This window comes from Panthera pardus, unplaced genomic scaffold (assembly GCF_024362965.1).
Source record: "Panthera pardus isolate Hobbes unplaced genomic scaffold, ASM2436296v1 HiC_scaffold_21, whole genome shotgun sequence".
Lineage (NCBI taxonomy): Eukaryota > Metazoa > Chordata > Mammalia > Carnivora > Felidae > Panthera > Panthera pardus.
Genome location: NW_026526777.1, coordinates 65031282 through 65054874, shown reverse-complemented (window position 1 = coordinate 65054874; position 23593 = coordinate 65031282). Strand labels below are relative to the sequence as shown.

The following is a 23593-nucleotide window of genomic DNA, read 5'->3' as shown; positions in this document are numbered from 1 at the left end:
TTGAGATCTCTCCTGCAACTCTGGTTCCCTACTGGTGGAAAAGTACAGAACACCTGAAACCAAGCCCCACACCCCCCCAGATGACAAGCCCCCAGGGACTGACATCGACCCCGATCCAGTGGGGGTCGTGCAGATGCTTAAGGTGGGAGTCAGCGGGGGGCCAGATGGACCCCCGGCACGTCCTAGATCCCTTCCCGCCTGACTGAGGCCAGTCACAGTCTGGCCCGCCGACCTATTCCAGGACCGGGGGCTTAGCTGGGTCTCCGGGGTCTCGTCAGGTGCTGAGGGTGGGCCGCGCGCTCGGCCCCGGGACGAGGACCGCCGGGCCAGGCATTGTGGGGTCAGCGTTCGGGTTCCCCTGGCAACCGGAGCCCGAGGGCAGGCCGCGGCGACGCCCGGGAGGCGGCGGAAAGGACCCATTCGCCGAGAGGGGCCCGTGGGAGCGCGGAGGCCCGGCGGCATGGAGGACGCGCGGCCCGGGTGGCCCCGGCGCGGTGGCGGGGGCGCGCAGCACGGGCCGGCGGAGGGGTCGGCGCGCCTGAAGCGCGGGGACGCGGACGACGGCGGCGCGGGCTGCTGGTGCTGGCGGCGGCTGTTCTGGCGGGGCGCGGCCCGCGGCTGGCGCAGGAAGGCCAAGCGCGCGCGCGGCCGGGCGGACTCGGAGCGCGGCCTGTGGGTCCATCCGCGCGTGCAGAGGCTGCTGCAGCGGCTGGCGGCCTGGAGGCGGCGCTACCTGCGGCGCGGGGAGCGGCCCGAGCGGCTGGAGGAGATCCCGCTGCTGGCGCTGGAGCGCGCGACTGGCCGAGACTAGGCCGCGGGCGGCCGCCAGGATCCCCACCCCCACCCCGGGCCGCCCCGTGCGCCCACAGCTTTGGTTCGGTTGTGATGGACAAAAGGCGAGGAATGACAATAAACCCGACGCCACGGGAATGAGAGAACGCGGGGCTCTTTGGGGCCGGGCGCCTGCCACCTGGCGTCCTCGCACGCGTTTTCGGGGACGAAAAGGGCTCGGGTCAGCGCGCCGTTCCTAGGCCGCAGGGCCTCGGGCCTCGAGGCGAAGGGAAGCCAGGGAGGCGGCGCAGGGGCCACGCACCCTCCGGGGGGGGCCTCGCCACCCCGCCCCCGCCCCGGGGGCCCCGCACTCTCCAGGGACCTCGTACCCCTCTGGGGTCCCACACCTTCTTGGAGCCTTGCACCCTCCAGGGGCCTAGCAGTATGTCCCCCACCCCCACCCCCTTCACCCTGGGGACCTCGCACCCTCCAGGGACCTCCTATCCCCCTGGGGCCCTGCACCTTCCCGGAGCTCTGCACCCACCAGGGGAGTTACACCACCCCCTGCACCCTCCAGGGACCCCACAACCTCCTGGGGTCCCGCACCCCGTGTTGCGCCTTCTGGGCCTGGACAACCCCTGGGAAGGAGTGAGAGCCGCAGAAGTCACAGCCCTTGGGGGATTAAAAAAAAAAAAAAAAAAAAAAAAAAGGTTTCGTTTGTTTTTTAAGTAGGCTTCACGACTAGCATGGAGTCCAAGGCAGGGCTTGAACTCAGAACGTTGAGCTCAAGACCTGATCAAGAGTCTGTAGACTGAGCCACCCAGGCGCCCCATTTTTGTTTTAAACGGATTGCTGAGCTCTTCACCCCGCATGGACGTGCTCAAACTCTTTTATTTTTTTTTTGTTTACAGGCATTTGTGAGCTTCTGTAAACCAACATGAAAACCAAGGTTTGGGGTGTGCATGCAGGGAGTTTGAAAACTAGTGATGGGAGATGAAAGAGGAAAGGGAGAGGAATCCGGGAGACGCCTGGGTGGGTCTATAATTTCTTCCTTTTTCTTCATCAATAAAAACCTGCTAATGATACGCGGCCTCCACAAGCATGGGAGGATGAAAGTAAAATACTAGAAGGGAAAGTGCTGGAAGGCCTCTGAAAGGGCATCCACAGTCAGGGTACTTATTAAGCTTGCCTCTCCCGGGGCTGTTCCCAGAGACCACTGCCCACACCTACGGTCCTCCCTGCTGCCCCCACCTGCCCAAACTGCCCTTTCAACAGCAAGCCAGAAACCCAGAGCGAGGGGCCTAGAAGCTTCTCTGCTTTGATGCGGGTGCTGCTGAAGTGGCCGGGGTGGGGGTGGGGGGGTACTGTCTGTAATTGAGGTTAGGTGCATTTTGCCCCTTTGCTAACCTCTTCATTCCTGCCATTGCCCGGGACCCCCTAAGTTATTCCGCAGGGCTGTGGTAGGGGGTGGGCTTCCAGGAGAAAAGCCAGTAAGCTGTGTAGCCAGCCTTCATCCTTATAAGGAAATCAGTGCTGTTGTCTTGTCTGTAGCTGATGAGACCGGGATCCCAGGATGCCTGATTTAAAAGCCGTTCTGTAGGGCGCAGCCCAGTGAGATCTTCCTTGCTTGGAGAGGTTGAAGGTGAGAGACTTTTTTTAGAAGTCCCTGGAAGAGGACTGAATCCCTGAATTCCTGAATCCTCAAAGCCCAGAACAGAGGTGCTGTTGAATAATACGTTAAGAGATTCCAACTATGCAAAGTTCCCCACGTTTCTTTCTTTCAGAAAACTGGCCAGAATTAGCCAAACTGATGCAAAGGTAATTCTCTCGGACCCATAATTTGGGTGTAGCTGTGCCTTTTTGTTTTGACAGTCTGTGGCCTCCACAATCCTTCCTCTTCGTGAGGCTAAGGAAATTCGTCTAGATCGTGCTGGGGTCTGTGTGCACTCATTTCCACACACACACACACACACACACACACACACACACACGTCAGCTCTGGGTATAGGCACGGTGTAATGTAAATATTTCAGTTAGAGAATTATTATAGTGGTTTAATTCCCAGAGACCAGAGTTTCACTCGTGAAATTCCCAGAGTTTCACTTGTAGGTATTCCCACAAAGCCTTATAGTTTTGGTAAGGCGGCCTCCCTGTGATCGGTGTCTCCCAGCCATTGGCTATCATGGATCCCTCCCAGGCCAAGAGAGTGGTAGCTTTTACTAGATTTTCTGGGCTCATATGCCAGCAGGAATCTCCTGTCAAAGACCAGGTTCGGCAGAAACACGGCCTTCGGATGCACGTGCTGTATCAGGGAGTTGGGCTGGTGGACCCTTCCCCCATTAGACCCCCACCCCCACTGCTCAGGAATTTGACAGTATTTCACGGTGACATTCTTTACTTCTGATCCTCCGGGGCTGGAGTAGTACCGGCATGAGACTTGTTCCTCCTCTCACGTCTATCCTCCTTCAAGTAGAAAGCCAATAAAAAGAAATGCAGTTCTCTGTTAGCCATTTTGGGTTGTTTTCTGGTGCAACCCCCAACCCCTCCGTGTGTCCATGGAGAAGGACACCGGCCTCTTGAGCAGCCTCACCCTCTGAGTTCTGGGCGGTGGCTGCCAGTGAAGAGGGCAGCTCATTGTGACCCTGGGGACGATGGGGGACGGGTTGTGGTGCTTGGGGTCCTTGGAAAAGAGTTCGAGATGGTGAATTGCTTTACCCTCTGAAAGAGAAGGGGAGGGGTGCTGTACATTTCACACCACTGATGAGCCCAAGAGGAGGGGTCTGTGCTCTGTGAATAGGTCAATGTGCCCAGAGTTCCAGAAGCTTCTGCCTGACTTGGTGCTCCAAGGAATGTACATATATATATGTATATGGCTGGGCATGGAAGGCAGCCTTCTCCCGCCAAATAAGAGAGGTAAGATTTACGATGCCCCACCCCCCAACCACCCCAGTCTGACTCACATGGGTACAGGTAGCTCTTAACTTTGTATTTATACAACATTATATTTCTGACAGCCACCACATGACTGGAACCGTTTTTAAAAAATATTTTTAATTGTGGTAAAATAAACATGACATCGACCGTCGTAACTATTTTGAAGTGTAGAGCTCAGTGGTACTAAGCACGTTCATATGATCATGCAACCATCACCAGCCGTTTCCAGAACTCTTGTCTTTTTGCAAAATGAAATTCTGTGCCCATTAAATAGTAACTTTCCATGCCCCCTCTCCCTCGAACCCTGGCAAGAGTGTTTCACTTGTTGTCTGTATGAATTTCATATAAATGGAATCATACACTATTTGTCCTTTCATGACTGGTTTCTCTCTCTTTTTTTTTTTTTTATTAAGTTTTTATTTTAAGTCCAGTTAGTTAACATAACAGTATTAGTTTTAGGTCAACAGTATAGTGATTCAACACTTGTGTACATCACCCTGTGCTCATCATGACGAATGTGCTCCTTAATCCCCATCACTTATTTCCCTTACCTCCCACCCACCTCCCCTCCGGTGGCCATCTGTTCTTTATGGTTAAAAGTGTTTCTTGGTTTGTCTCTCTTTTTTTCCCCCCTTAGCTCATTAGTTTTGTTTCTTAAATTCCACGTATGTGTGAAATCATATGGTATTTGTCTTTCTCTGACTTATTTTGCTTAGCATTATACTCCCTAGCTCCATCCACGTTGTGCCAATGGCAAGATTTCATTATTTTTTATGGCTGAGTAATATTCTTTTTTTTTTTTTTTTTGAGAGAGAGAGAGAATGAGCAGGGAGGGGCAGAGAGATAGAGAGAGAGAGAGGAACAGAGGATCTGAAGCGAGCTCTGTACTGACAGCAGAGAGCCTGACATGGGGCTCAAACTCATGAACCGTGGGATCATGACCTGAGCTGAAGTCGGATGCTTAACCAACAGAGCCAACCAGGTGTATCTATCATCTATCCATTCATCAACTGATGGGCACGTGGGCTGCTCCCATGTCTTGGCTATAATAAATAATGCTGCAGTGAACACAGGGGTGCATGTATCCCTTTGAATTAGTGTTTTCATATTCTTTGGGTAAATACCCAAAAGTGAAATTGTTGGATCATAATGGCATTTCTGCTTTTAACTTTTTGAGGAAACGCCACACCATTTTCCACAGTGGCTGCACCAGTTTGCATTCCCACCAACAGTGCACGAGGGTTCCTATTTCTCCACGTTCTCATCAATACCTGTTGTTTCTTTTGTTGATTTCAGCCGTTCTGACAGGTGTGAGGTGATATCTCATTGTAGTCTTGATTTGCATTTTCCTGGTGACGAGTGATTTAGAGCGTCTTTTCATGTGTCTCTTGGCCATCTGGATGTCTTCTTTGGAGAAATGTTGGTTCGTGTCTTCTGCCCATTTTTAATTGGATTATTTGTTTCTTGGGTGTTGGGGTTTTAAGTCCTTCACATATTTTGGATACTAACCCTTTACCAGATATGCCATTTGCAATTCTCTTCTTCTATTCCATCAGTTGCCTTTTAGTTTTTGATTATTGCCTTTGCTGTGCAAAAGCTTTTTATTTTGATGTGGTCCCAGTAGTTTACTTTTGCTTTTGTTTTCCTTGCCTCAGCAGACATATCTAGAAGTTGCTAGAGCCTGTGTTCTCTTCTAAGATTTTATGGTTTTAGGTCTCACATTTAGGTCTTTAACCCATTTTGAGTTTATTTTTGTGCATGGTAAAAGAAAGTGGTCCAGTTTCATTCTTTCGCATGTAGCAGTTCAAAGACAGTTGAAGAAACTATCTTTTTCCCACTGGACAGTCTTTCTTGCTTTGTTGAAGATTAGTTGACCAAAAACTCGTGGGTTCTTTTATTCCCTCCCATTGATCCATGTGTCCATTTTTGTGTCAATACCCTACTGTTTTGATTACGACAGCTTTGTAATATAACTTGTAGTCCAGAATTTGTGATGCCTCCAGCTTCACTTTTCTTTTTCAAGATTTCTTTGGCTATATGGGGTCTTTTGTGGTTCCATACACATTTTAGGATTGATTGTTCTAGCTCTGTGAAAAATGCTGGTGGTATTTGACAGGGATTGCATTAAATATGTAGATTGCTTTGGGGAGTATAGACATTTTAACAGTATTTGTTCTTCCAATCCATGAGCATGGAAAGTCTTTCTGTTTCTTTGTGTCTTCTTTAATTTCTTTCATCAGTGTTTATAGTTTTCAGAGTCCAGGCCTTTTACTTCTTTGGTTAGGTTTATTCCTAGGTATCTTATTGGTTTTGGTGCAATTGTAAATGGGATCTTTTCTTAATTTCTCTTTCTGCTGCTTCATTCTTGGTGTATAGAAATGCAACAGATTTCTGTACATTGATTGTTTATCCTGCGTTTTTATTGAATTCATTTATCAATGTAGCAGTTTTTTTGTGTTTTTTGGATTTTCTATATAGAGTATCATGTCATCTGCAAATAGTGAAAGTTTGACTTCTCGCTGTCCGCCTTGTATTTCTTTATGATGTCTGATTTCTGTGGCTAAGACTTCCAGTACTATGTTGAATAAAAGTGGTGAGAGTGGACATCCTTGTCTTGTTCCTGAATGTAGGGGAAAAGCTCTCAGTTTTTACCTACTAAGGATGAGGTCAGCTGTGGGTTTTTCATATAAGGCCCTTATGTTGAGGTATGTTCCCTCTAAACCTACCTTGTTGAGGGTTTTTTTAAAAATCATGAATAGATGTACTTTATCAAGTGCTTTTACTGTCTCTGAGATGATCATATGGTTCTTATCCTTTCCCTTGATGTGATGTATCATGTTGATTGATTTGTGGGTATTGAACCAACCTTGCAACCCAGGAACGAATCCTACTTTATCATGGTGAATAATATTTTTAATGTATTGTTGGATTTGGTTTGCTAGTATTTTGTTGAGAATTTTTGCACCTATGTTTATTAGGGATACCTCACCTGTACTTCTCTTTTTTAGTGGTCTCTTTATCTGGTTTTGGTATCAGGGTAATGCTGGCTTTATAGAAGGAATTTGGAAGTTTTTCTATTTTTGGAATAGTTTGAGAAGAATAGGTATTAATTCTTCTTTAAATGCTTGGTAGAATTTGCCTGTGAAGCCATCTGGTCCTGGTCTTTTGTTTGTTGTGAACTTTTTTGATTACTGATTCAATTTCTTTGCAGTTTATCAGTCTGTTCAAATTTTCTACTTCTTCCTCCTTCAGTTTTGGCAGTTTATATGTTTCTAGACATTAGCCCATTTTTTCTAGGTTGTCCAATTTCTTGCCATATAGTTTTTCATAATATTCTCTTATAAGTGTTTGTATTTCTGTGGTGTTGTTATGTCTTCTCTCCCGTTTGTAATTTTATTTATTTGAATTCCTTCTTTCTTTTTCTTTTGATAAGTCTGGCTAGAGGTTTATCAATTTTGTTGATTTTTTTTCAAAGAACCAGTTTCTGGTTTCATTGATTTGTACTGTTGGTTTTTATTTTTACATCATTTATTTCTGCTGTAACCTTTATTATTTCCTTCCTTCTGCTGGTTTGGGGTTTGTTTGTTGTTCTTTTTTCTTAGGTGTAAGGTTAGGTTGTTTATTTGAGATTTTTCTTGCTTCTTGATGTAGGCATGTATTGCTATATACTTCCCTCTTAGGACCACTTTTGCTGCATCCCAGAAATTTTGGACCTTTGTGTTTTCATTTTCACTTGTTTCCATGTCCTTTTGTATTTCTTCTTTTATGTCTTAGTTGACCTATTCATTGTTAACAGCATGTTATTTAACCTCCATGTATTTGTGCTCTTTCCAATTTTTTTCTTGTGGTTGATTTCTAGTTTCATAAGTGTTGTGGTCAGAAAAGGTGCATGGTCTTACTTTGATCTTATTGAATTTGTTGAGGCTTGTTTTGTGGCCTAATACATGATCTATTCTGGAGAATGTTCTGAGTGCCCTTGAAAAGAATGTGTATTCTGCTGTTTTAGGCTGGAAGGTTCTGAATGTATCTGTTAAATACATCCGGTCCAGTGTGTCATTCAAAGCCCTTCTTTCTCGTTGATTTTCTGTTTAGATGATCTGTCTGTTGAATTAAGTGGAGCATTAAAGTCTCCTACTATTATTGTATTATTACCGATTAGTTCCTTTATGTTTGTTATTAACCGTTTTATCCATTTGGGTGCTTTATGTTGGGTGCATAAATATTTACAATTGTTGTATCTTCTTGTTGGACCGTTCCCTTTATTATTATATAGTGTCCTTTGTCTCTTGTTATTGTCTTTGTTTTAAAGTCTAGTTTGTCTAATATAAGTATTGCTTGTCCGGCTTTCTTTTGCCATCTATTTGTGTGGTGGATATTTCTCCATCCCCTCCCTTTCAATCTGCCGATGTCTTTGGGTCTAAAATGGGTCTCTTGTGGGCAGCATATAGATGGGTCGTGTTTTTAAATCCATTCTGTCACTCTATGTCTTTTGATTGAGTGTTAGTGCATTTATATTCAAAGTAATTATTGATAGATATGTATTTATTGCCATTTGTATTACGTTTTTTTGCAGTTGCTTCTGAAGATTTTCTGAATCTTTCTTGTCTTTCTCTCTTTCATAGTTCGATTTTTTTAAAGAGATATTTTGGATTTCTTTCTCTTTATTCTTTGCATATTTGTCAGTGGTTTTGATATATGGTTACCATTAGGTATGTGTATAACATCATCTGCATATAGCAGTCTATATTAAGTTGATGGCTGTTTACGTTCGAACCCATTCATTACTCCTCTCCTTTCCATGTTTCAGGTATATGTTCGTATTTTATATCCTTTTATTTGTGAGTTTCTTGACTGAGCTTATGCAGAAATAGTCATTGTTCCTGCTTTTGTGTTTCCTACCTTTGTACTGTTAACTTGTGGTCTCTTCTTTCCACTCAGAGTCGACTCTAATATTTCTTGTAGGACTGGTAGTGTGGTCATGAACTCCTTTAGTTTTTGTCTGGGAAACTCTAATCTCTTTTTCTATTCTGAATGATACCCTTGCTGGTCGAGTATTGTTGGCTGCAGATTTTTCCCATTCAGCACTTTGACCAGCACGTGCCACTCCCTTCTGACCTGGAAAGTTTCTGCTTAAAAATCCTCTGATAGCCTTGTGGAGTTTCCCTTGTGTGTTACTATCTTTTTTTCTCTTGCTGTTTTTAATTTTTTTTTTTTTTTTTTTTTTTTTGCCAATTTAATTACAATATATCTTTGTGTGGACCTGCTTTTGTTGATTTTGTTGGGGGTTCTCTGTGCCTCCTGGATCTGGATATCTGTTTCCTTCCCCAGACAGTGAGGTTTTCAGCTATTATCTCCAAGTAAAATTTCTGCCCCCTTTTCTCTCTCTTCTTCTGGGACTCCTATAATCTGAATGTTATTATGTTTAATGGAATCACTCAGTTCCCTAAGTCTATTGTGGTTTTGCATAATTATTTTTTCTCTCTTTTGTTCACCTTGATTCCTCCCCATTGCACTATCTTTTAGGTTGTTAATTCTTCTGCTTCTTCCAGCCTGCTGTTCACTCCATCAAACGTGTTTCTTATCTCATTTATTCCACTCTTCCTCTTTGATTCATTTTTCTTTATCCCTGTGGTAAGAGTCTCCCTGATGTCTTCCACTCTTTTCTCAAATCCAGTGAGTATCCTTATGATCAGTGCTTTAAATTCTCCATTGGGCATGTTTCTTATATCTGTTTCACTTAGATCTCTGGCTGTGTCTTGTTCTGTTATTTCATCTGGGACAAATTTCTCTGTCTTATTTTATCTAGGTCCCTGTGCCTGTTTCTTTTCTTTTCTTTTCTTTTCTTTTCTTTTCTTTTCTTTTAACATTTATTTATTTTGAGAGACAGAGACAGAGTGTGAGCAGGGGAGGGGCACAGAGAGGGAGACACAGAATCTGAAACAGGCTCCAGGCTCTGAGCTGTCAGCACAGAGCCCCAACTCAGGGCTCGAACCCAGGAACTGTGAGATCATGACCTGAGCTGAAGTCGGATGTTTAACTGACTGAGCCACCTCTGTGCCTGTTTCTGTGTGTTAGGAAAGTCAGCTACATCTCCTGTTCTTGAGGGTAATGGCCTTATGAAGAAGAGGTCCTGTAGTGCCCTGCAGTGTAGTGTCCCCTGCTCTCCAGGGCCTGGCACTTCCAAGAGTGTGTCCAATATGGGCTCTGTGTGCTCTGCTGTTTTGTCTGGCTGCTTTATCCTTCGGGCCTGTCATCTGTAGGGTCTCTCTTTGCCTGGTGTGGTGTTTGGTCCCTGGCCTTAATGTGGCACATTTTAACTAAGTGTGCTTTGGTCTCCTTTTGAAATGAGACCTGTCACCACTGCTGTTGGAACCAAGGCCTCACAAAACTCCACTGCCATCTTCCCTTCTTCCCGACTGGCTTATTTCACTTAGAATAATGTCCTCAAGGTTCATTTATACTGTAGCATATGTCAGAATTTCCTTCCTTTTAAAGGATGAATAATATTCATATATATCTAATATATCTCCATTATATATATATATATATATATATATATATATATATATATATATAAAATAGGTATGTGATGTTATACATATACCTCATGGTAACCATATATCAAAACCACTGACAAATATGCAATATATATATATATATATATCCCATATATATATATATCCCATATATATATATATCCCATATATATATATATATATATATATATATATATATATATATATATGTATATATGATCCATTCATCTGACACACTTGGTTTGCTTTCATCTTTGGCTATTCTGAATGATGCTGCTGTGAACATGGGTGTGCAAATACCTCTTTCAGACCCTGCTTTCAAATTTTTTTTGGTATATACTCAGAAATGGAATTACTAGATTTTATAGTAATTCTATTTAAAATTTTTTGAGGAATCACCATACTATTTTCTTTTTCTTTCTTTCTTTCTTTCTTTCTTTCTTTCTCTCCTCTTTCTTTCTTTCTTTCTTTCTTTCTTTCTTTCTTTCTTTCTCTTTCTAAGTATAATTTATTGTCAAATTGGCTTACATACAACACCCAGTGCTCATCCCAACAAGTGGAATCACCATACTCTTTTCCACAGTGGCTGCACCATTTTACATTCCCACCAATAGTGCAAGGGTTTTAATTTTTCCATATCCCCACCATTTGTTATTTTGTTTTTTCCCCTTCTTTCTGTACCTCCATCATCCTTCACTCCCTCATCCCTCCCTCCCTTCCTTCTTCTTCTTTTCTCTTTCTTTCTTTCTTTGTCTTTTCCTTCCTTTCTTTTCCTTCCTTTCTTCCTTCCTTCCTCTTTCTCTGTCTTTCTTCCTTCCTTCTTTCTTCCTTTCCTTTCCTTTCCTTTCCTTTCCTTTGCTCTCCTCTCCTCTCCTCTCCTCTCCTCTCCTCTCCTCTCCTCTCCCTCCCCTCCCCTCCCCTCCCCTCTCCTCCCGTCCTCTCTCCTCTCCTCTCCTCTCCTCTCCTTCCACGGTTGCCATCCTGATGAGTGTGAGGTGGAATCTTATTGTGGTTTTGTATTGCATCTCCCTGATGGTTAGTGATATGGAGCATCTTTCGTGTGCATATCGACTATTTGTATATCTTTTTTGGAGAAATGTCTCTTTGAGTCCTTTGCCCGTTTTTAAAATTGGCCTTGTTTTTTCTTTTTGAGTTGTAGGAGTTCTTCTATCAGATACACAACCTGCAAATATTTTCTCTCCTTCTGTAGGTTGCCTTTTCACTCTGTTGTTTGTGTCCTTTGAAGCACAAACATTTTAAATTTTGCTGTTTTCCACCTTATCAATTTTTTTTTGTTTGGTTGCCTGTGCTTCTGGTGTCATATCCAAGAAATCATTGCCAAGTCCAGTGTTTTCTTCTAAGTGTGTTACAGTTTTAGTTCTTATGTTTGGGTCTTTTACCCATTTTAAGTTAATTTTTGCTTATGGTGAGGACAGCATGTACTCTGAGCACAAACACTCCATTTAAACCCTTGTACTAGGAGACCTGGTGAGACCTTGAACTTGGCTCTTGGCAGTCTAAGGCCGGTGGCCCTCAGGCAACCCAGCCCCACTGTAGAGTTCCTGTCTGGAAAAGCTCAGCGTTGTCAAGAGAATTTATTGTTTGTTGTAGCCAACACCTGAAGGTAGGGCCTTGACCTCCCTTTCTTAGAACGCGTACTAAAATGGGAGTACAAGTGTGAATTGTTCTTCTGTCTCTTTGAGATGTTTATAAGTCTCCTAAAACTGATGTGTATCTCTCTCAAGAACCTGAGAGCCATTCCTTTGAAATGTAATCATCAGGAGAAGTAGGACTCCTCCCAGACTGTGTGGGAGGATAGACTCCTAACTTCCATAACTGCCAGCTAGAGACCCCACTGGCCCAGTCACATTCACACTGACCAGCCCTTTGTCATTTTTCGCTTGAGGCACACCCCCCCCCCACCTTCTCCCTCATAAAGACCAGTCACTTCTGCACAAATGGGAATGGAGCTCAGCTCTTTTCCTACTGTCAGTAGTTTCTGAATAAAACATTTTAATCTAAATGTTTAAATACTTTTACTAATGTCCTGCTTCATTTCTTTGACGATGGCATAAAGTGAGGGCCCGACTTCATTCTTTTGTGTGTGGGATATCCAGTTTTCCCAACACTATCTGTTGACCGAATCATCTAGAAGGAACAGGGAGCTTGTCATTCAAAGGACTCCTGGGTAAACACGATGTAAAGTGAAGAATCCTTTCTGATGCCAATACTTTCCTAATTTTTAAAAAATGCACATCTTCATATATGGATTTTAAAGTAATGCTCTGTTTTTGCACAGGGGCTCACAATTTGCAAATGCTTTCCTGCGTGATGGCTCATGTGGTCCCTGTGAGAACCCTACAGGTCAGTGAGTAGCAGAGGCCTGGAACCTTCATGACCTTCTGTCCTGCTGCTTCCAGTGTCCCGGGGCCTTTGATGCTGGCCAGCAGAGGCTGAGTGGGGTTGCTTAATGGTCTCGTTCTTTGATGGAGGGCAGATCTGTGGACCCTGGGAAGTGATATCAAGCTGGAAGCAGCAGGAAGGGATTTCATTCTAAATTGAATAAGCCTCTGCTCTACATTGAATGCCTGGAAGGGGGCGACTGGATTTACAGACTACTCTGTTTTTCCAGTACAGCCCTAGACCTCGACTCCTAGCCTGTGCGCTCACCCTAAGGGGATCTGGGGGGTAGGATGAGGTGCGAAAGAAAACAAGACCCTGTTCTCCCACCTGGAAAGGACATCTGTACCTGTAGGCTGAGATGCTTATCTCCTTATTCAAAACAGAAGCCCTCAGCAACTTTGTGTGTGTGTGTGGGGTGGGGGTGGGGGGGGTGGGGGGGTGGGGGGCAGTCTCTTTTACTCCCGGAGCTGTGAGCTCCTGGGATAGGAATCCAGCTGGGTACGTTGTCCCTGACAGTGGCATTCATCTCTCATGCTGCTTGGTAATAAAAGTATCCCAGATTCTCTTCTGGAACAGTCTCCGCCATTAGGTGTGCAAAAGGTTGACACTATCTATGCCAAGGTCCAGGGATGGGTTCCCCGGGCTCTGCCAGCAGTCCTCAATCCTGGCTGCACACGGATCCACCCGAGTCCTTCAGAAGCCCTGGGCTCCACCCTCACAGACTCTGGTTTGTTGGGTCTGGGCAGGAGCCTGGGCACCGGCTTTGTTTTTGTTTGTAATAGACTTTTTTTTTTTTTTTTAAGAGCAGTTTGAGGTTCACGGCAAGAGTGAGTGGAAAGTACAGGTGCCCACATACCCGTTCTCTGCCTCCCCTCCTGCATAGCTTCCCCCCATCATCAGCATCCTCCACCAGCGTGGATTATTTGTGATAGTCGCTGACACATCGTTTTATCACCCACAGTCCATAGTTTACATTACGGTTCATCCCTTTCCATAGATTCCTGACAACCATTGATTCTTTCTTTCTTTCTTTCTTTCTTTCTTTCTTTCTTTCTTTCTTCTTTTCTACTGCCTTTTCTACAGTGTCCTATACTTGGAATCAGTATAGGAATACTTTTCTTTTTTTCTTTTCCACTGCCTTTTCTACAGTGTCCTGTAATTGGAATCAGACAGTATCCAGCCTTTTGAGATCGGCTTCTTTCACTTAATGATACGCACTTCTTAAATGCTCTGGTTAATTCTAATACGCAGCCCTATCTGAGAGCCTGTCTTAAGCCAACCAGCATGTTCCATTTCCCGGTTACTGTGTAGGTCAGGGATGGGAGCGTTTTCCCAGTGGGGAAAGTCAAGAAAAGACTTTAGGACCTCGGTACAAAGGCCCTTTCCTGCTGGCCCCACACGAGGACACCTAGTGCCTGGCCCTCGAGGAGAGGGTGTGCCTGAGGCAGGAGCCAGTCGTGAGGAGGTGGAGATAAGAAATGGAGAGAAACCGGCCCGACACATCATATGAGCCTAGGCAGGATACAGCTGTGCGCAAAGCCAGATCTAGTCCTGGGCCGGTTCAGGTGCACGAGTTAGGGTGCTTCTGGCTGCGAGAAAAGAAACTCAAAGTCGCATACGAATAGGGAGATCATCTCACATCATAAGAAGTCCCTAGGGAGACCAGTTCCGCGTTTGGGTGACGAGCAGTTCGGCGAAGCATCAAAGCCCCAAGTCTCTCCATTTCTATCCCTGGTGCACTGGCTCCATCTTTAGGCTGAGGCAGTTCGCATGCACCTTCTGGGTATAACAGCACCCACAAGAACAGGGTTGCGTCTTCGGACCTTTAAAAGAGGGAGGAATCCCTCAGAATCCCTCCAGCAGAGTGTCCTCATGTCTCAAGGGCCAGAGGGGAAACGTATTGCCATCAACGGCTGACACTACCAGGGTTTACCCCCAGCCTGCGGAATAAGGTCCGCTCTCCGGATGTCTGAACCAAGCTGGGGCTTTCGGGGTGGCCAGCTCCCTAAAGGGGGAGTTTTCGAGGAGGGGGAAGATGGACGAGAGACAGGTGAAGAGTGGTCTCTATTGCTTTATCGCCATTCAGGCCAAACATTTTCTTAGATCACCTGACAGAGGGGTTGGGGGTTGACCCAGGAGGCACTGCGCAGAGACAGGTGACAATGGTTCCCGAAAGTAAGAATGGCGCCACTCGGCCTTGAGGTCCAGCAGGGCCCCTTTAGCACTAGGCCCCTTGCCACTCGTCTGATCGTTAGCCGAGCCTCGGTTCCCAATGGTGGGGAGATCGGACCCTGTCCACCTGTGGCAGGGCAGTGATGGCAGCCGGCGTGCGAGCCTGGAGTTTGCTCTTCGCCGGGCTGTTCCCTGCGGCCTCGGGGAGGCGCTCAGCACCGGTGACATTGCAGATGAGTCCTGGGGGCGCCAAGTGACTGAGCCGGGGGTGGGCAGCCCATGGGAGGCGGCTGATTGCGGTCACACAGACGTGGGCCGACACCGGCTTGCCCCCGACAGGCTGTCTGGCCACGAGAAGGTTATTCAGCTTCCCCGAGTTTCAGTCCCCGTGCCTACGATGTGGACAGCGACGTCTCTACAGGCCAGCGTGAGGACCGCGTGCAGAAACGGACACGACAGGGCCTGGAACACGTAGGGGCTCCATAAACATGTTCTCCACTGCTTCCCTCAAGGCACCCGAGAGGCACGACAGAGCCCAGGTCGCAGCGCGGGACTGGGGCTTGTCCCCAGGCCACTTATTTTTGCTTCTCAGAACGTCCCTTCCCTCTCGGCTGGAAGGATTACAGGGGATGATGCGAAGGTGCAGAGAGGTGCTCCGCGAATCTTTCGTCCTTCCTTCTGGATCCGCACCGCTGGACCTGAGAGCCTGGGGTCAAACAGTCCAACTAGAGAGATGGAAACAGGTTGAGGGGAGGACACTGCCTGTCCACTCACGAAAGCCTCCCTGTCCAGGCCTTTCCAGCCCACCTTAAGCCCACCTGCCTTCAAGTGGGGTTGGCAGACCTGAGTCCGAACCCCCTGGAGTGCTGGCTACAAATGCACATTCCTGGGCCCCCTCGGGGTCCATTGACTCAGCCTGTTCAGAGGTGATGCCTGGGCGGATCTCCCAGATGCTTCTTAGGCCCACAAGCTGGGGAGCCCTTTGGAGGGGGGAGCCTCAGGGCATCACCACAAGCCACCGGGGCTCTCTCCCAGCCCCAGCTCCCGCCAGGCTGCCCTGCCCACGGCTGTGCCGGTCTGCAGGGACCCGTGCGGGTCTGCCCTGAGACCGGACTCCGAGGCGCAGGGAGGGGAAGGGAAGGTGTCCAGCGGGGAGGGCTGTCTTCTTCGGGAGCACCAGCAAATGGGGTTCCCCACGAAGCTCACGGGGCGTGAGCTTCAGGCCCTTCACTGGCCTTGGCCCCTAGAACCTGCCCATCTGGATGGAAGCTTTCCCACCGAGGACTCCTGGTAAACTGCTTAAAGAGACCTTAAAAAACAAAGCAACTGGGGCGCCTGAGTGGCTCAGGGGGTTAAGCATCTGACTCTTGATTTCCGCTCAGGTCCTGGTGTCACAGCTCGTGAGTTCGAGCCCCCCATCGGGCTCTGCGTTGGCAGTGCAGACGCTGCTGGGGATTCTCTCTCTCTCTCTGCCCCTCCCAAGTCACACTGTCTCTCTCTCTCTCTCTCTCTCAAAATAAATAAATAAAAACAAAAAATGAAAGAACTAGAATCTGTGAGACGCCGGTCGTTTGTGCTAATTCCTGTTCTCATTCAAGATCCATACTGGCTTTCATACTGTGTAAACCTCAGACCCCACAACCCACGCACCAGCGGTCACGGACAACTACGAACCCGAGGCTGCGTCTTGCTCCAAAGCGCCCTTCGGCAAATCAGCAGCGGGAGAGGAAGAGCGGCCTCCACGGGCTGGTGGCCTCCAAGCACCCCCCGCCCCCCGAGCTGGCCATCCGGGCCGTGGGGCAGAGCTCACGGCCCACAGGGAGATGCCCAAATGCCACGGTGTAAACACACAGCCTCAAGCAGGGAGGAGGAGTGGACTAACACACACACACACAGGGAGGGCCCAGGTGGGAGGAAGGACCAGCCGCCTGAACCCAGGTTCCGCAGCGTTCATCGGGGACGCAACCTGGCTTCCGATCCCCCCCTGGAGTGGAGGGGCCTTGAGGCTTGTGCCCCATGAGGTTCACAGAGAATCCCACAGTCTCTCCCTCTGTCACATCAGCTCTCAGAGGGGTCCGTGGGGACCAGAGCTCAGGACACCCAGGGCGGCGAAGGAGACCGAAGGTGTTTGAGATGGACGTTCACGGTGTCCAGGAGAGGCAGGACGTTTGGCCACAGCCACCAGGTGGCCCACAGAACACCTGGTGAAGGTGCCTGGGACGCTAGAGCCCGCATGGTCCCAGGAGGGGGTGACCCTGCTAATCCTGTTGTTTATTTTCCGTATTTTCTTTTTTCTAATTTTTTCACATTTACTTTTGAGAGAAAGACAAGAGTGTGAGCAGGGGAGGAGGGGAGGGGCAGAGAGAGAGAGGGAGAGAGAGGGAGACCCAGAATCCGAAGCAGGCTCCAGGCTCTGAGTTGTCCACACAGGGCCCGACGTGGGGCTCAAGCTCATGAACCCGGAGATCGTGACCTGAGCTGAAGCCGGATGCTTAACCGACTGAGCCCCCTGGGTACCCTTATTTTCTGTATTTTCTGATGCTCTGACGCCTTTGGGTCTTGCAGACCCGGCCGGGGCTGCCCACATCAGGGTGAGCTATCCTTCCATCAGGATCCTGCGGTCTGGGGCACTCTCCTCCTGTTCCACATCAGCCCAGGGAAGGTTCTGGAAAACTAGGACCTCTCTGTAGCCTGGGGCCTGCTCAGCTATCCAAACTCTCCAGTCTTCTGCCTGCTCAGCTTGCCGACCCCGCCTTGCCTGTCTCCTTCTGGGAAAACCACAACAAAGGCTCCTGCTTTCTCTTGCTTATTCGGCTTCTCCACGGCCCTTGGTTCTCCCCCACGGGCCGGCGTGCCTGCTTCCGGGGATCAGTGAGTGTAACGTCTTCCTGCACGGCCCTCGTTTCTGTGTCTGCGTGTCCTACTGTACCTGGTTAAAATCAATCTGGGTACATTTTTCTTTAATTTTTTTTAACGTTTACTTACTTTTTTTTTTTTCGTTTCTTTTTTTTGTTTGTTTGGTTTTTTTTTGAGACAGGGAGAGACAGAGCATGAACAGGGGAGGGTCAGAGAGAGGGAGACACAGAATCTGAAACAGGCTCCAGGCTCTGAGCTTGTCAGCACAGAGCCCGACCTGGGGCTTGAACTCACGGACCGCGAGATCATGACCTGAGCGAAGTTGGCCGCTCAACCGACTGAGCCACCCAGGCGCCCCTAACGTTTACTTACTTTTGAGAGAGAGAGAGAGAGAGAGAGAGACCAAGCACGAGTGGGGGAGGGGCAGAGAGAGAGGGAGACCCAGAATCCAAAGCAGGCTCCAGGCTCCGAGCTGTCAGCCCAGAGCCCGACACGGAGCTCGAACCCACGAACTGTGTGGGATCATGACCTGAGCTGAAGTGAGACACCCAACCGACTGAGCCACCCAGGCATCCCAATCTGGGTACATTTTAAAACAGTGGCCAATATAACTTGTGAATGTCGAGTGCCTCATGTATATTATGCATATTTGGTTAGGCATTTTGGTGCTGCGGCTGCCTCAGGTAGATTTGCCGCATCGTGGGATTTTGGAGTCCAAGTGCATGACGTGGCGTATAATAAATATTTGGAACTTTGTGTTCCTCGTCAGGATTTGGCGCCTCCGTGGGCTTTCCACGCATCTCATCTGTGTCAGCGCACAAGTGCTCTATTTCACCCGTGTCTAACGCGCCTCACAGGTGAGGAAACGTCTGTGCTCTATTTAACCCCTCCTAGGAGTCTTGTCTGTATTCCACAGGCTGCTTAACCTGTGAGCTTGCTTTGGGGTGCTTGGGTGGCTCAGAGGGTTAAGTGTCCCACTTCGGCTCAGGTCATGATCTCACGGTTCGTGAGTTCGAGCCCCATGTCGGGCTCTGTGCTGACAGCTCGGAGTCTGGAGCCTGCCTTGGATTCTGTGTCTCCCTCGCCTTCTGCCCCTCCCCCACTCACACTCTGTCTCTCTCTCAAAAATAAACATTAAAAATTTTGAAAAAAAAAAGAAGGTAGGGAGACTTGCTTTAACATACATTGAGACTTATTATAAAGTCTTAGCAATTAAGACAGTGTATCAGTCTGGAGATAGTAAATAGACCAGTGGAAGTAGACAGAGATGAGAAAGAGACTCACATATGCACGGAAACTTGGTTAACAGAAAATAGGAATTGTAAATCAGCGGGTAATGGACAGGCTACTTGGTGCAGTGTGTTAGGGCGACTTGTTACCCGTAAGAAAAACAACTAGACTGGGTCTCTCTCTGCCTCACATACACATACAATCGATTCTGGATGGATTGAAGACTTGCACAAAGCAAACACTAAAATATTTAGGAAAACATGTAGAAGGGGTGCCTGGGTGGCTCAGTCGGTTAAGCGTCCGACTTCAGCTCAGGTCACAATCTCGCGGTTCGCGAGTTGGAGCCCCGCATTGGGCTCTGGGCTGATGGCTCAGAGCCTGGAGCCTGCTTCCGATTCTGTGTTTCCCTCTCTCTCTGCCCCTCCCCCGTTCATGCTGTCTCTCTCTCTCTGTTTCAAAAATAAATAAACGTTAAAAAAAAAATTAAAAAAAAAAAGAAAAACATGTAGAAGAATATCTTTATGGTTTACGGGGAGAGATAAATTTGCTAGGATAAAAAAACATTTACCATAGAGAAACATACTGATACTTTTGACTACTTTAAAATGAACTTCTGTTTATCCACACACGCCTGAAAGACCGCGAAAAGAGAAGTCTCAAGCTGGGAGGAACGATTTGCAGTACACAGAACTGTCAAAGAAGAGTAGCCAGAACATGTCAGGATTTCCTACAAATCAGTAAGAAAAAGACACATAACCTCATAGCGAAACAGACAAGGGGTAGGACAGACATGTCACAGGAAAGGAAACGTAAGTAGCCCGGAAACACTGAAGATTCTCAATCCTGTTAGCTGAGCAGGAAAACGCAGATCGAAAGCACAGCTCGGTGCCGGTTTACGCTGGCAGATTGCCAAACGCTGGAGAGTCAGTCAGTATCAGGGACCGGCAGGGGTGCGCAGCAGTGGGAAAGGGAATCTTCTCCGGGGCGCGGACAGCGCTGCAGCCACACTGGCAAAACGGTTTCCATCACCATGTGCTGACGAGATGACACAAGAATGTTACTTTCAGAGGATGTGTCAAATAACAGATCTCGCAGGGGCTCTGGTGTCTCAAAAATGCACTTGGGAGAGAAGGGTCACGATCCTCTCTTGATCTGCGGGGGGACATTTTTTTCAAGTATCTATAACCTTTCGGAATACTGAGATGTCGTCTACAGCGCTATAATTAAGCCCGTGAATTATGGGGTAAGACAGACAGCAGGTGTCCCTTAAAGGTTGCCTTCCCCTGGTGGTTATGCTTACGGGGCACGGCAACCATTTCTAACGGGCGGGTGTCTAACCAACCCCTGTTGCTCCAACCGGAGTCGCAAATGGTGGTGAATGCTCGCACGCGTCCACTTGACTGGCTTAGAACAAGGCGTTCTGTTCTGAGTTCTAAAACCAAGCCAACCGGATTCTCGGCACTACCTTTGTGCTGTTGAACGTCCTCCGTCCCGGCGGCAGAGCTGTGGGAGCGGGGCACGGTTCTCACCTCTGTGACTCCTGTAGTTAGCATCGAGAAAACTTTTTGAAGGCCAGGCTCTGAAATTTCATCGTATGACATTATAAGAATATAGCTAGCCTGTGGGGCTCTGATTAGCAGGTGGAGAGAGGGCTGGATAGGATTTTTTTTTTATTTTATGTAATAAAAGTGTAACAAGAAGAGTGCCTTGTTTTTCCTACATTAATAAAGTTGAACAGGTACATTCCTTGCGATTCCGTTCCGAGAGAAATTTTTACATGTGCAGTGGGAGATATGCATTATAATATTCATAGAAGCATTGCTCATAATACAATAAACCAGAAATGGCCCAAAATGCCCATAAAAGTAGAATCTATAAATAAAATTGTGGTTTATTTCTGTGGCAGAATACTACACAGCAGTGAAAAATGAACAGTAGCTACACACATTCATATGCCTGAATTAAAAGATAGAATATGGAGGGGGGCTCGGGTGGCTCAGTGGGTTAGGCGTCCCACTTCAGCTCAGGTCATGATCTCACGGTTTGTGGTTCGGGCCCCGTGTCGGGCTCTGTGCTGACAGCTTGAGGCCTGGAGCCTGCTTCAGATTCTGTATCTCCCTCTCTCTCTCTCTCTGCTCCTTGCCTGCTCACACAGTCTCTTTCTCTCTCTCAAAAATAAACATTAAAGAAATTAAAAAAAATAGAATATGGAATCTGAAAAGTCACAGGTGAACATATACAGTGTGATTTCATGTATATAACATTTAAACATTTTTAAAGTTTATTCATTGATTTTGGGGGGGGAGGGGCAGAGAGAGAGCAAGAGAGAGAGAGAATCTCAAGCAGGCTCCTTGCTGCCAGCCCACAGCCCATCGTGGGGCTCGATCCCACAAACTGTGAAATCATGACCTGAGCCTAAATCAAGAGTCAGACATTTAACTGAGCCACCCAAGAGCCCCTATAATGTTTTAAAGTAAGAAAAACCAAATAACCTATTGGCAAGGGGATGCCTATGTGGCATCCATAAAGAAATGGTTTCTTTAAAACCATAAAGAAAAGCAAAGAAATAATGAACACAGAGCTCAGGATGGCGGCATCTCTGTGGAGGGAGGAGGAAGCCACCGCAGAACGGGATGACTCTTCTGAGGTCCTGCGTGTGTTCTGCTTTTTAAGCTGGGTGGTGGGTACAGGGAGGTGTTCATTTTACTATTTTTTATTATTTTTTAAAGTTTATTTATTTTCGCGCGTGCACGAGAGAGAAAGAGCACAAGTGGGGGAGGAGCGGAGAGAGAGGGAGAGAGAGAATCCCGAGCAGGCTCCGCGCTGTCAGCACAGAGCCCGACGTGGGGCTCGAACTTTTGGAGCTGAGACCAAGAGTTGCACGCTTAACCGACTGTGCCACCCAGACGCCCGCATTTTACTATTTTTAAACTGTACACATGCATCTTACACATCCTTTTGCGTATATATCTTGCCACAAAGATGCTGTTTAAAAGAATGACTGGGACGTGAAGGTGAAGGGCGTTCTGTTGCACAGAGAAACGGAAACGTGGCGCTGTTATAGGGAGGGGGTCCAGGCAGGGTCGGGGTGTTTTCGGTTCTGCTTTTAGCAGAGAAACCACAGAGAGCCCAGTGGAGAAAGGGAAATAGGTGTCGTGTGACAAGGGAGGAGCTGGCCTTTGGGAACAGTAGAGACCGCCTCCCATGGTGACAGGGATGGTGATTCTGGGAACAAATTCACATGTTTTCAGATTGGGACATTGGAGGTTGGGAGTTAATAGGAAACACATACGCTGGTCTCTGCCCCTGTTCTGGACACAGGACTCCTGAAACTCTAGTTAAGTTCCTACATGGTAAGAGAACTAGGGGCACCTTTAGTTCTACCGAGGCCACTCGGGGGTCGGGGGGGAGTCCTGGACGGCTCCTGGATGCGGGCCGGTCATCTGAAAGGCCAAGCCATGACTAGAAGCTTGGAATTTTCACCTCCCCCTCCACCCCCACTTATCCAGAGAAGGGGGAGGGGCTGAAATGGAGGTAATGATCCATCACACCTTCCTGAAGAATCCTCCATAGAAATCCCAATGGTACAGGGTTTGAAGAACTTCAGGGGGTGGACACTTCCACATGAGAGAGGGTGACGCACTCCAGCCCCACGGGGACAGATTTCCTGCGCTCATGACCTTCCCAGACCTCACCTTATGTATCTCTTCGTGTGGCTGTTCATCGTGTCCTTCATCATGTCCTTTAATACCCTGAGGTCTGTGAGCCACTCTAGCAGGTGCACTGGACTCAAGGAAGGGGTCGTGGGAACCTCTGATTTGTAACCATGGCAACCAGAAGTTGTGGTCACTGGGGACACCTGCAGTGAGCGGAGCCCTGAACTGGGGGGGGGGGGGTGTCTGGCATCCTCTCCGGGCACCTGGCGTCAGCACTGACGTCCATCGCAGGACACCCTGCCGGTGTGGCACAGAATTGCTTGGTGTGGGGACCAGACGTGTCAGAAGTGAGATGTTCTGTGACAGTAGAGGCGCACAGGGGATGCTGGAGCCCGGGTCCTCCTAACAGACCCAACTGCCCAGGTTGCCTTCGGACTCAAAGATGCACGCGGTGAGGTTCTGGGCTGATGTGGGCGAGGGATCAGCCATGATGGGACGTAAGGTGTCACCCGGGGTAGCGCCGGGCTCCCACAGGAGCTGCGTGGAGGGGACCACGTGGTGGATCGGCCGCTGGGGCTGGACCTGCCAGGCCATGACGATGCCAGAGAGAGGGGCCCAGGCGTGGAGCGTCCCAACCCGGAGCTGATTTCACTGCTGGCCGCGGACTGTAGGGCCGAGCCTCCCGCAGGGTCTGGTGCTCGCTGAGCCCGGACGTCAGGAGGTGGTGACAGGCTTGTGGCGAAAGAGGGACTGGGACACGGACAGTGGTTCTCAACCAGGGACTGACCACCCACCCCCTGGGGACGTTAGACATGGCAGGGACTGGGGGTGGGGAGTGCTCTGATTAGTCCATAGTCTACAGATGCCACATGTGTGACAGGAAGGATGGTCTAGCACAAGGGACTGTCTTACCCAGTGGCAACAGAGCCCTGGGGAGAAATGCGGGGAAAGGGTGTGGGATGCGTCACCCGTGTGGGTGACGCCCCTGGGAATGGATGAGGACAGGACTGGGGTGGAGGGGAAGACAGGCAGGAG

General features: G+C 48.1%; 1 protein-coding gene and 1 long non-coding RNA gene across 2 annotated transcripts; both read left to right on the top strand.

The window, feature by feature from the left end:
* The first annotated feature begins 274 nt into the window (after window positions 1-274).
* LOC128778905 (uncharacterized) lies at window positions 275-2824 on the top strand. The gene has a single exon (XM_053909510.1). It carries the CDS (start codon window positions 461-463, stop codon window positions 809-811), a length of 351 nt encoding a protein of 116 aa, XP_053765485.1. The 5' UTR covers window positions 275-460; the 3' UTR covers window positions 812-2824.
* Window positions 2825-2879: 55 nt separating this feature from the next.
* Window positions 2880-16428, top strand: LOC109251200 (uncharacterized). Its single transcript, XR_008424704.1, has 3 exons — window positions 2880-3684; window positions 12541-12605; window positions 16199-16428. It is a non-coding gene; the product is annotated as an uncharacterized LOC109251200 (long non-coding RNA).
* The last annotated feature ends 7165 nt before the right edge of the window (window positions 16429-23593 follow it).

What these genes read in the sequence shown, in the direction of transcription:
- LOC128778905 (XM_053909510.1), top strand. Translation starts at nt 461, where the DNA reads ATGGAGGACGCGCGGCCCGGGTGGCCCCGGCGCGGTGGCGGGGGCGCG.